Source organism: Pholis gunnellus, assembly GCF_910591455.1.
Source record: "Pholis gunnellus genome assembly, chromosome: 4".
NCBI lineage: Eukaryota > Metazoa > Chordata > Actinopteri > Perciformes > Pholidae > Pholis > Pholis gunnellus.
This window is the reverse complement of record NC_136530.1, coordinates 21,321,798-21,334,999: the sequence shown is the minus strand read 5'-3', so window position 1 is coordinate 21,334,999 and position 13,202 is coordinate 21,321,798. Positions and strand designations below refer to the sequence as shown.

Below are 13,202 nucleotides of genomic sequence, written 5' to 3'. Positions count from 1 at the left end.
CCAACAACAACTGCAGCCCCAACAACAACTGAAGCTGCAACGACAACTGCAGCCCCAACAACTGCCGCCCAAACAACAACTGCCACCCCATCAACAACAACTGAAGCTGCAACGACAACTTCAGCCCCAACAACAACTGAAGCCCCAACAACTGCCGCCCAAACAACAACTGCAGCCCCAACAACTGCCACCCAAACAACAACTGCCGCCCCATCAACAACAACTGAAGCTGCGACGACAACTGCAGCCCCAACGACAACTGAAGCTGCAACAACAACTGCAGCCCAAACAACAACTGCCGCCCCATCAACAACAACTGAAGCTGCAACGACAACTGCAGCCCAAACGACAACTGCAGCCCCAACGACAACTGCAGCCCCAACAACAACTGTTTACCAAACAACAACTGCCGCCCCATCAACAACAACTGAAGCTGCAACGACAACTGCAGCCCCAACGACAACTGCAGCCCCAACAACAACTGTTTACCAAACAACAACTGCCGCCCCATCAACAACAACTGAAGCTGCAACGACAACTGCAGCCCCAACGACAACTGCAGCCCCAACAACTGCCGCCCAAACAACAACTGCCACCCCATCAACAACAACTGAAGCTGCAACGACAACTGCAGCCCCAACAACAACTGAAGCTGCAACGACAACTGCAGCCCCAACAACTGCCGCCCAAACAACAACTGCCGCCCCATCAACAACAACTGAAGCTGCAACGACAACTGCAGCCCAAACGACAACTGCAGCCCCAACCACAACTGCAGCCCCAACAACTGCCGCCCCATCAACAACAACTGAAGCTGCAACGACAACTGCAGCCCAAACGACAACTGCAGCCCCAACCACAACTGCAGCCCCAACAACAACTGAAGCTGCAACGACAACTGCAGCCCCAACAACTGCCGCCCAAACAACAACTGCCACCCCATCAACAACAACTGAAGCTGCAACGACAACTGCAGCCCCAACAACAACTGAAGCCCCAAAAACTGCCACCCAAACAACAACTGCAGCCCCAACAACTGCCACCCAAACAACAACTGCCGCCCCATCAACAAAAACTGAAGCTGCGACGACAACTGCAGCCCCAACGACAACTGAAGCTGCAACAACAACTGCAGCCCAAACAACAACTGCCGCCCCATCAACAACAACTGAAGCTGCAACGACAACTGCAGCCCAAACGACAACTGCAGCCCCAACGACAACTGCAGCCCCAACAACAACTGTTTACCAAACAACAACTGCCGCCCCATCAACAACAACTGAAGCTGCAACGACAACTGCAGCCCCAACGACAACTGCAGCCCCAACAACAACTGTTTACCAAACAACAACTGCCGCCCCATCAACAACAACTGAAGCTGCAACGACAACTGCAGCCCCAACGACAACTGCAGCCCCAACAACTGCCGCCCAAACAACAACTGCCACCCCATCAACAACAACTGAAGCTGCAACGACAACTGCAGCCCCAACAACAACTGAAGCTGCAACGACAACTGCAGCCCCAACAACTGCCGCCCAAACAACAACTGCCGCCCCATCAACAACAACTGAAGCTGCAACGACAACTGCAGCCCAAACGACAACTGCAGCCCCAACCACAACTGCAGCCCCAACAACTGCCGCCCAAACAACAACTGCCGCCCCATCAACAACAACTGAAGCTGCAACGACAACTGCAGCCCAAACGACAACTGCAGCCCCAACCACAACTGCAGCCCCAACAACAACTGAAGCTGCAACGACAACTGCAGCCCAAACAACTGCCGCCCAAACAACAACTGCCGCCCCATCAACAACAACTGAAGCTGCAACGACAACTGCAGCCCCAACAACAACTGAGGTTGCAACGACAACTGCAGCCCCAACGACAACTGCAGCCCCAACAACAACTGAAGCTGCAACGACAACTGCAGCCCCAACAACTGCCGCCCAAACAACAACTGCCGCCCCATCAACAACAACTGAAGCTGCAACGACAACTGCAGCCCCAACAACAACTGAAGCTGCAACGACAACTGCAGCCCCAACAACTGCCGCCCAAACAACAACTGCCGCCCCATCAACAACAACTGAAGCTGCAACGACAACTGCAGCCCCAACGACAACTGCAGCCCCAACAACAACTGAAGCTGCAACGACAACTGCAGCCCCAACAACAACTGAAGCTGCAACGACAACTGCAGCCCCAACAACTGCCGCCCAAACAACAACTGCCACCCCATCAACAACAACTGAAGCTGCAACGACAACTTCAGCCCCAACAACAACTGAAGCCCCAACAACTGCCGCCCAAACAACAACTGCAGCCCCAACAACTGCCACCCAAACAACAACTGCCCCCCCATCAACAACAACTGAAGCTGCGACGACAACTGCAGCCCCAATGACAACTGAAGCTGCAACAACAACTGCAGCCCAAACAACAACTGCCGCCCCATCAACAACAACTGAAGCTGCAACGACAACTGCAGCCCAAACGACAACTGCAGCCCCAACGACAACTGCAGCCCCAACAACAACTGTTTACCAAACAACAACTGCCGCCCCATCAACAACAACTGAAGCTGCAACGACAACTGCAGCCCCAACGACAACTGCAGCCCCAACAACAACTGTTTACCAAACAACAACTGCCGCCCCATCAACAACAACTGAAGCTGCAACGACAACTGCAGCCCCAACGACAACTGCAGCCCCAACAACTGCCGCCCAAACAACAACTGCCACCCCATCAACAACAACTGAAGCTGCAACGACAACTGCAGCCCCAACAACAACTGAAGCTGCAACGACAACTGCAGCCCCAACAACTGCCGCCCAAACAACAACTGCCGCCCCATCAACAACAACTGAAGCTGCAACGACAACTGCAGCCCAAACTACAACTGCAGCCCCAACCACAACTGCAGCCCCAACAACTGCCGCCCAAACAACAACTGCCGCCCCATCAACAACAACTGAAGCTGCAACGACAACTGCAGCCCAAACGACAACTGCAGCCCCAACCACAACTGCAGCCCCAACAACAACTGAAGCTGCAACGACAACTGCAGCCCCAACAACAACTGAGGTTGCAACGACAACTGCAGCCCCAACGACAACTGCAGCCCCAACAACAACTGAAGCTGCAACGACAACTGCAGCCCCAACAACAGCCGCCCAAACAACAAATGCCACCCCATCAACAACAACTGAAGCTGCAACGACAACTGCAGCCCCAACGACAACTGAAGCTGCAACAACAACTGCAGCCCAAACAACAACTGCCGCCCCATCAACAACAACTGAAGCTGCAACGACAACTGCAGCCCAAACGACAACTGCAGCCCCAACGACAACTGCAGCCCCAACAACAACTGTTTACCAAACAACAACTACCGCCCCATCAACAACAACTGAAGCTGCAACGACAACTGCAGCCCCAACGACAACTGCAGCCCCAACAACAACTGTTTACCAAACAACAACTGCCGCCCCATCAACAACAACTGAAGCTGCAACGACAACTGCAGCCCCAACGACAACTGCAGCCCCAACAACTGCCGCCCAAACAACAACTGCCACCCCATCAACAACAACTGAAGCTGCAACGACAACTGCAGCCCCAACAACAACTGAAGCTGCAACGACAACCGGAGCCCCGACAACTGCCGCCCAAACAACAACTGCCGCCCCATCAACAACAACTGAAGCTACAACGACAACTGCAGCCCCAACGACGACTGCAGCCCCAACAACAACTGAAGCTGCAACGACAACTGCAGCCCCAACAACAACTGCAGCCCCAACAACAACTGAAGCTGCAACGACAACTGCAGCCCCAACAACTGCCGCCCAAACAACAACTGCCACCCCATCAACAACAACTGAAGCTGCAACGACAACTGCAGCCCCAACAACAACTGAAGCCTCAACAACTGCCACCCAAACAACAACTGCAGCCCCAACAACTGCCACCCAAACAACAACTGCCGCCCCATCAACAACAACTGAAGCTGCAATGACAACTGCAGCCCCAACGACAACTGTAGCCCCAACAACAACTGAAGCTGAAACGACAACTGCAGCACCAACGACAACTGCAGCCCCAACAACAACTGAAGCTGCTACGACAACTGCAGCCCAAACAACAACTGAGGTTGCAACGACAACTGCAGCCCCAACGACAACTGCAGCCCCAACAACAACTGAAGCTGCAACGACAACTATAGCCCCAACAACTGCCGCCCAAACAACAACTGCCACCCCATCAACAACAACTGAAGCTGCAACGACAACTGCAGCCCAAACAACAACTGCTGCCCCAACAACTGCCACCCAAACAACAACTGCCGCCCCATCAACAACAACTGAAGCTGAAACGACAACTGCAGCACCAACGACAACTGCAGCCCCAACAACAACTGAAGCTGCTACGACAACTGCAGCCCCAACAACAACTGAGGTTGCAACGACAACTGCAGCCCCAACGACAACTGCAGCCCCAACAACAACTGAAGCTGCAACGACAACTGCAGCCCCAACAACTGCCGCCCAAACAACAACTGCCACCCCATCAACAACAACTGAAGCTGCAACGACAACTGCAGCCCCAACGACAACTGAAGCTGCAACAACAACTGCAGCCCAAAGAACAACTGCCGCCCCATCAACAACAACTGAAGCTGCAACGACAACTGCAGCCCAAACGACAACTGCAGCCCCAACGACAACTGCAGCCCCAACAACAACTGTTTACCAAACAACAACTGCCGCCCCATCAACAACAACTGAAGCTGCAACGACAACTGCAGCCCCAACAACAACTGCAGCCCCAACAACAACTGAAGCTGCAACGACAACTGCAGCCCCAACAACTGCCGCCCAAACAACAACTGCCACCCCATCAACAACAACTGAAGCTGCAACGACAACTGCAGCCCCAACAACAACTGAAGCCCCAACAACTGCCACCCAAACAACAACTGCAGCCCCAACAACTGCCACCCAAACAACAACTGCCGCCCCCGACGGCAGTTGTTGTTTGCGACAAGCTGCAACGACAACTGCAGCCCCAACAACAACTGAAATTGCAACGACAACTAGAGCCCCGACAACTGCCGCCCAAACAACAACTGCAACCGCATCAACAACAACTGCAGCCCCAACGACAACTGCAGCCCCAACAACAACTGGAGCTGCAACGACAACTGCAGCCCCAACAACAACTGTTTACCAAACAACAACTGCCGCCCCATCAACAACTGAAGCTGCAACGACAACTGCAGCCCCAACGACAACTGCAAAACCAACAACTGAAATTGCCGCCCAAACAACAACTGCAACCGCATCAACAACAACTAAAGCTGCAACGACAACGGCAGCCCCAACTACAACTGCAGCCCCAACAACAATTGAAGCTGCAACAACAACTGCAGCCCAAACAACAACTGCCGCCCCATCAACAACAACTGAAGCTGCAACGACAACTGCAGCCCCAACAACAACTGATATTGCAACGACAACTAGAGCCCCGACAACTGCCGCCCAAACAACAACTGCAACCGCATCAACAACAACTGAAGCTGCAACGACAACTGCAGCCCCAACGACAACTGTTTTCCAAACAACAACTGCCGCCCCATCAACAACTGAAGCTGCAACGACAACTGCAGCCCCAACGACAACTGCAAAACCAACAACAACTGAAATTGCGACGACAACTAGAGCCCCGACAATTGCCGCCCAAACAACAACTGCAACCGCATCAACAACAACTAAAGCTGCAACGACAACTGCAGCCCCAACGACAACTGCAGCCCCAACTACAACTGCAGCCCCAACAACAACTGAAGCTGCAACAACAACTGCAGCCCAAACAACTGCCGCCCAAACAACAACTGCCGCCCCATCAACAACAACTGAAGCTGCAACGACAACTGCAGCCCAAACTACAACTGCAGCCCCAACAACAATTGAAGCTGCAACAACAACTGCAGCCCAAACAACAACTGCCGCCCCATCAACAACAACTGAAGCTGCAACGACAACTGCAGCCCCAACAACAACTGATATTGCAACGACAACTAGAGCCCCGACAACTGCCGCCCAAACAACAACTGCAACCGCATCAACAACAACTGAAGCTGCAACGACAACTGCAGCCCCAACGACAACTGCAGCCCCAACAACTGGAGCTGCAACGACAACTGCAGCCCCAACAACAACTGTTTACCAAACAACAACTGCCGCCCCAACAACAACTGAAGCTGCAACGACAACTGCAGCCCCAACAACTGCCGCCCAAACAACAACTGCCGCCCCATCAACAACAACTGAAGCTGCAACGACAACTGCAGCCCCAACGACAACTGCAGCCCCAACAACAACTGTTGCCCAAACAACAACTGCCGCCCCATCAACAACAACTGAAGCTGCAACGACAACTGCAGCCCAAACGACAACTGCAGCCCCAACGACAACTGCAGCCCCAACAACAACTGAAGCTGCAACGACAACTGCAGCCCCAACAACAATTGAAATTGCAACGAAAACTAGAGCCCCGACAACTGCCGCCCAAACAACAACTGCAACCGCATCAACAACAACTGAAGCTGCAACGACAACTGCAGCCCAAACGACAACTGCAGCCCCAACGACAACTGCAGCCCCAACAACAACTGAAGCTGCAACGACGACTGCAGCCCCAACAACAACTGAAGCTACAACGACAACTGCAGCCCCAACGACGACTGCAGCCCCAACAACAACTGAAGCTGCAACGACAACTGCAGCCCCAACAACAACTGCAGCCCCAACAACAACTGAAATTGCAACGACAACTGCAGCCCTGACAACAACTGAAGCTGCAACGACAACTGCAGCCCCAACAACTGCCGCCCAAACAACATCTGCCGCCCCATCAACAACACCTGAAGCTGCAACGACAACTGCAGCCCCAACGACAACTGCAGCTTTAACAACAACTAAGGCTGCAACGACAACGACAACTGCAGCCCCAACAACAACTGTTTACCAAACAACAACTGCCGCCCCATCAACAACAACTGAAGCTGCAACGACAACTGCAGCCCCAACAACAACTGAGGCTGCAACGACAACTGCAGCCCCAACGACAACTGCAGCACCAACAACAACTGAAGCTGCAACGACAACTGCAGCCCCAACAACAACTGAAATTGCAACAACTGCAGCCCCAACAACAACTGAAATTGCAACGACAACTAGAGCCCCGACAACTGCCGCCCAAACAACAACTGCAACCGCATCAACAACAACTGAAGCTGCAACAACAACTGCAGCCCCAACAACAACTGAAGCTGCAACGACAACTGCAGCCCCAACAACAACTGAAGCTACAACGACAACTGCATCCCCAACGACGACTGCAGCCCCAACAACAACTGCAGCCCCAACAACAACTCAAATTGCAACGACAACTGCAGCCCTGACAACTGCCGCCCAAACAACAACTGCCACCCCATCAACAACAACTGAAGCTGCAACGACAACTGCAGCCCCAACAACAACTGAAGCCCCAACAACTGCCACCCAAACAACAACTGCAGCCCCAACAACTGCCACCCCATCAACAACAACTGAAGCTACAACGACAACTGCAGCCCCAACGACGACTGCAGCACCAACAACAACTGAAGCTGCAACGACAACTGCAGCCCCAACAACAACTACCGCCCCATCAACAACAACTGAAGCTGCAACGACAACTGCAGCCCCAACGACAACTGCTGAAGCTGCAACGACAACTGCAGCCCCAACAACAACTGCTGCCCAAACAACAACTGCCACCCCAACAACAACTACTGAAGCTGCAACGACAACTAAAGCCCCAACAACAACTGCCGCCCAAACAACAACTATTGCCCCAACAACAACAGCAGTCCTAACATCAACAACTGCCGCCCCAACTACAACAACTGAGGCTGCAACGACAACTGCAGCCCAAACAACAACTGCCGCCCCATCAACGACAACTGAAGCTGCAACGACAACTTCAGCCCCAACAACAACTGCTGCACAAACAACTGCAGCCCCAACAACAACTGCAGCCCCAACAACAACTGAAATTGCAACGACAACTGCAGCCCTGACAACAACTGAAGCTGCAACGACAACTGCAGCCCCAACAACTGCCGCCCAAACAACATCTGCCGCCCCATCAACAACACCTGAAGCTGCAACGACAACTGCAGCCCCAACGACAACTGCAGCTTTAACAACAACTAAGGCTGCAACGACAACGACAACTGCAGCCCCAACAACAACTGTTTACCAAACAACAACTGCCGCCCCATCAACAACAACTGAAGCTGCAACGACAACTGCAGCCCCAACAACAACTGAGGCTGCAACGACAACTGCAGCCCCAACGACAACTGCAGCACCAACAACAACTGAAGCTGCAACGACAACTGCAGCCCCAACAACAACTGAAATTGCAACAACTGCAGCCCCAACAACAACTGAAATTGCAACGACAACTAGAGCCCCGACAACTGCCGCCCAAACAACAACTGCAACCGCATCAACAACAACTGAAGCTGCAACAACAACTGCAGCCCCAACAACAACTGAAGCTGCAACGACAACTGCAGCCCCAACAACAACTGCAGCCCCAACAACAACTCAAATTGCAACGACAACTGCAGCCCTGACAACTGCCGCCCAAACAACAACTGCCACCCCATCAACAACAACTGAAGCTGCAACGACAACTGCAGCCCCAACAACAACTGAAGCCCCAACAACTGCCACCCAAACAACAACTGCAGCCCCAACAACTGCCACCCCATCAACAACAACTGAAGCTACAACGACAACTGCAGCCCCAACGACGACTGCAGCACCAACAACAACTGAAGCTGCAACGACAACTGCAGCCCCAACAACAACTACCGCCCCATCAACAACAACTGAAGCTGCAACGACAACTGCAGCCCCAACGACAACTGCTGAAGCTGCAACGACAACTGCAGCCCTAACAACAACTGCTGCCCAAACAACAACTGCCACCCCAACAACAACTACTGAAGCTGCAACGACAACTAAAGCCCCAACAACAACTGCCGCCCAAACAACAACTATTGCCCCAACAACAACAGCAGTCCTAACATCAACAACTGCCGCCCCAACTACAACAACTGAGGCTGCAACGACAACTGCAGCCCAAACAACAACTGCCGCCCCATCAACGACAACTGAAGCTGCAACGACAACTTCAGCCCCAACAACAACTGCTGCACAAACAACTGTTGCCCCAACAACAACAGCTGTCCTAACATCAACAACTGCGGCCCCAACAACAACTACTGCACCCCAAACAACAACTACTGCCCCGAAAATAACAACTATCACCCCAACAACAACTGCTGTCCTAACATCAACAACTGCCGCCCCAACGACTGAAGCTGCAACGACAACTGCAGCCCCAACAACAACTGCTGCAAAAACAACAACTATTACCCCAACAACAACAGCTGTCCTAACATCAACAACTGCCGCCCCAACAACTGAAGCTGCAACGACAACTGTAGCCCCAATGACAACTGCAGCCCAAACAACAACTGCAGCCCCAACAGCTGAAGCTGCAACAACAACTGCAGCCCCAACAACAACTGCCGCCCAAACAACAACTGCCGCCACAACAACTGAAGCTGCAACGACAACTGCAGCCCCAACAACAACAGCTGCCCTAACATCAACAACCACCGCCCCAACAACTGAAGCTGCAACGACAACTGCAGCCCCAACAACAACTGCCACCCCATCAACAACAAATGCAGCTGCAACGACAACTGCAGCCCAAACAACTGCCGCCCAAACAACAACTTTTGCCCCAAGAACAACTGCTGCCCAAACAACAACTGCCACCCCAACAACAACTGAAACTGCAATGACAACTGCAGCCCCAAGAACAGCTGTCCTAACATCAACAACTGTGGCTCCAACAACAACTACTGCCCCCCAAACAACAACTACTGCCCCCAAAACAGCAACTATCACCCCAACAACAACTGCTGTCCTAACATCAACAACTGCCACCCCAAAAACAACTGAAGCTGCAACGACAACTGCAGCCCCAACAACTGCCCCCCAAAAAACAACTACTGCCCCCAAAACAACAACTACTGCCCCCAAAACATCAACTATCACCCCAACAACAACTGCTGTCCTAACATCAACAGCTGCCGCCCCAACAACTGAAGCTGCAACGACAACTGCAGCCCCAACAACAACTGCCGCCCAAACAACTGCCGCCATATCAACAACTACTGAAGCTGCAACGACAACTGCCGACCAAAGAACAACTATTGCCCCAACAACAACAGCTGTCCTAACATCAACAACTGCCGCTCCAACAACAACTGAAGCTGCAACGACAACTGCAGCCCCAACAACAACTGCCGCCCAAACGACAACTATTGCCCCAACAACAACAGCTGTCCTAACATCAACAACTGCCGCCCCAACAGCTGAAGCTGCAACAACAACTGCAGCCCCAACAACAACTGCCGCCCAAACAACAACTGCCGCCACAACAACTGAAGCTGCAACGACAACTGCAGCCCCAACAACAACTTCCGCCCAAACAACAACTGCCGCCCCATCAACAACAACTGAAGCTGCAACGACAACTGCAGCCCCAACAACTGCCGCCCAAACAACAACTATTGCCCCAACAACAACAACTGAAGCTGCAACGACAACTGCAGCCCCAACAACAACTGCCGCCCAAACAACAACTATTGCCCCAACAACAACGGCTGTCCTAACATCAACAACTTTCACCCCAACAACTGAAGCTGCAACGACAACTGCAGCCCCAACAACAACTGCCGTCCTAACAACTGTCTCCCCAACGACAACTGCTGCCCCCCAAACAACAACTACTGTCCCCCAAACAACAACTGTCACCCCAACAACAACTGCTGTCCTAACATCAACAACTGCTACCCCAACAACTGCCGCCCAAACAACTGCTGCCCAAACAACAACTTTTACCCCAACAACAACTGCTGTTCCGACAACAACAATTGCAATCCCGAATAATGCACTTGCTCCCGCCTTGGATAATTCCACATCCCCAACAACTTCCACAACAGCTAAAACCGCAGCTACCACAACCGCAGTTACTACAACCGCAGCTACCACAACCGCAGCTACCACAACCGCAGCTACCACAACCGCAGCTACCACAACCGCATCTTCTACAACCGCAGCTCCTATAACCACAGCTACTATTACCACAACTACTACACCCGCAGCTGCGACCAGTGACGCCTTCTGTTTCAGACTGAGTATGATCCATCTGCTGCTCGGACTCATTATCTTTGCTGTCTGTTAGAACAAGGGGACTTCGTCAAAGTACCTATGAAGCCACCAGAAGGACTTTGAAACAGGATTATTATCGTAAATTAATGAAAATAAGCAGTTAAAAATAATGTTTTCAACTGAAACAAAATAAAAACGATTCCCAATAAGAAAACTAAAACTAAGCTGGAACATTGCCTGGTTAAGAAACAAATTAGAAAAAAAGTTTCACTACTAAAAAAAGGTGACCAAAAAGAAAAAAGGGAGATTAAATAACAAGAACATGATTTCAATATTTAATTACATCAAATACCATTCATCCAAGCTATTCAGCTCAGTGTTATTATTTGAGTTGGAATAAAATTGCAGGTGACACGTTTTCTTGTGAGTGTGTTTGGGAAAGAGTGCTTGTTGATTCCCATATCACAAGATCAAAACATAATGGCCATTCCAACGCAATTCTTCCATCATTTATTTTGTTTGGGAATGTAGCTCCATCTGAGACATCATATCTGGCACAAAAACATCAAACGATTCTGTAAAACTAAATACATAAAAACTAAAACTAAACCCTAATGAAAAACTGAAACAAAGCTAAAGCTAGCAAAAGGCACTCTAAAAACTGACGATAACTAAAGTAAAATGAAATCTTAAATTCTAAACTAAAATATATAATACAATTGAAAATTATAACCTTGATCTGCACTCTACTCTTTTTGTTTTGTTTTTTGCACTTTTGCCAATATGTTTATAAATAATATGCATATATATTGCAGTGGTTTAAAGTAATATGATTATGGTCTGGTATATATTAAAACCTGTTTAATAAAGCTTTTCTGATGTATGAGAACAGTGTATAGCTTCTGTGTTTTTTTTACCCAAAAGGCCAAGAATAATGAACTAAGGACAAATGTGAAGCCACTTTAATAAAAAAGATTGATTGAAATGATTTTTTGTTATACAATTGGTTACACTCAGTGGCATACCACAAATGTCTGGGCCCCGAACATATTTAGCCTCTTAATTCTCCTCACTACTAGGACTGTGGTTACGCACATTTCTCCATACTGAGTTCTTGTTTCAAACTCTTTACAAAGTGACCTTTATCAACATCCCTCTCAACGCAACAGTTCATCTCACATCCAAAATGCACTAATGCAACCTAAATGCCACACAACCGGTAGCCCTCTTGTCTCTGAACTTTCCTCCATGGGGAAAATAATTATTCTATATGGTTAATGAATTGCAACTGCCGGAAGGAAAAGTAGTATCATGCTGATTTGAATTGTTTAGATGAAGCAGAGTGTAGCAAATTACTATCGTAATTTTGTGGTATGGTGAGAATTCGTATGTAAATATGTGCAAAATGGACTGTAAATACAGTTTTGGTGGTGGTTGAGTCATGTCACTGTCATCGAATGCATTTTGTTTCAAAGCAATGAAAAGTTATCCATGAATGGCATTAAATACTTCCCCCTGTTTTCACTATGATAAATAACCATGGCATTAGGATAATTATGAAAATTGGGCTGCCCGAAAACCATAAATAATTGGACTGGTGGTATGGCTTTTATGAGGCAGGTGAGTGCGAGGCAGCATGGAAAGAGCCTAAATGCCGACAATCCAGACAAACAAGAACTGCTCAGTGATTTATTGAAAAAAAGAAGGTAGGCTTACTGGCATGGGGAGCAAGTATGAAGAGATGTGAAAGAGAATCCACAGGTGAATGTGAATGGCAGGTGACTATGACAGGTGGAAAAGAGCATCTGGTGGACAGGTATATGATGGCAATGACTGCAAGGGCTCAAAAAAATGTAAGGGTCTGGGGAAGTGGAAACGGCAGAATGG

General features: G+C 50.2%; 1 protein-coding gene across 1 annotated transcript in view; it reads left to right on the top strand.

The window, feature by feature from the left end:
• Positions 1-11,321, top strand: part of LOC306694912 (uncharacterized protein) — a gene marked incomplete at both ends in the record, with an annotated part of 57,521 nt that extends 46,200 nt beyond the window's left edge. Inside the window, one exon of the mRNA XM_079157965.1 lies at positions 11,159-11,321. Within this exon, the coding sequence (XP_079014091.1) occupies positions 11,159-11,321 (163 nt within the window). The remainder of the gene's footprint in view (positions 1-11,158) is intronic.
• Between the last annotated feature and the right edge of the window lie 1,881 nt (positions 11,322-13,202).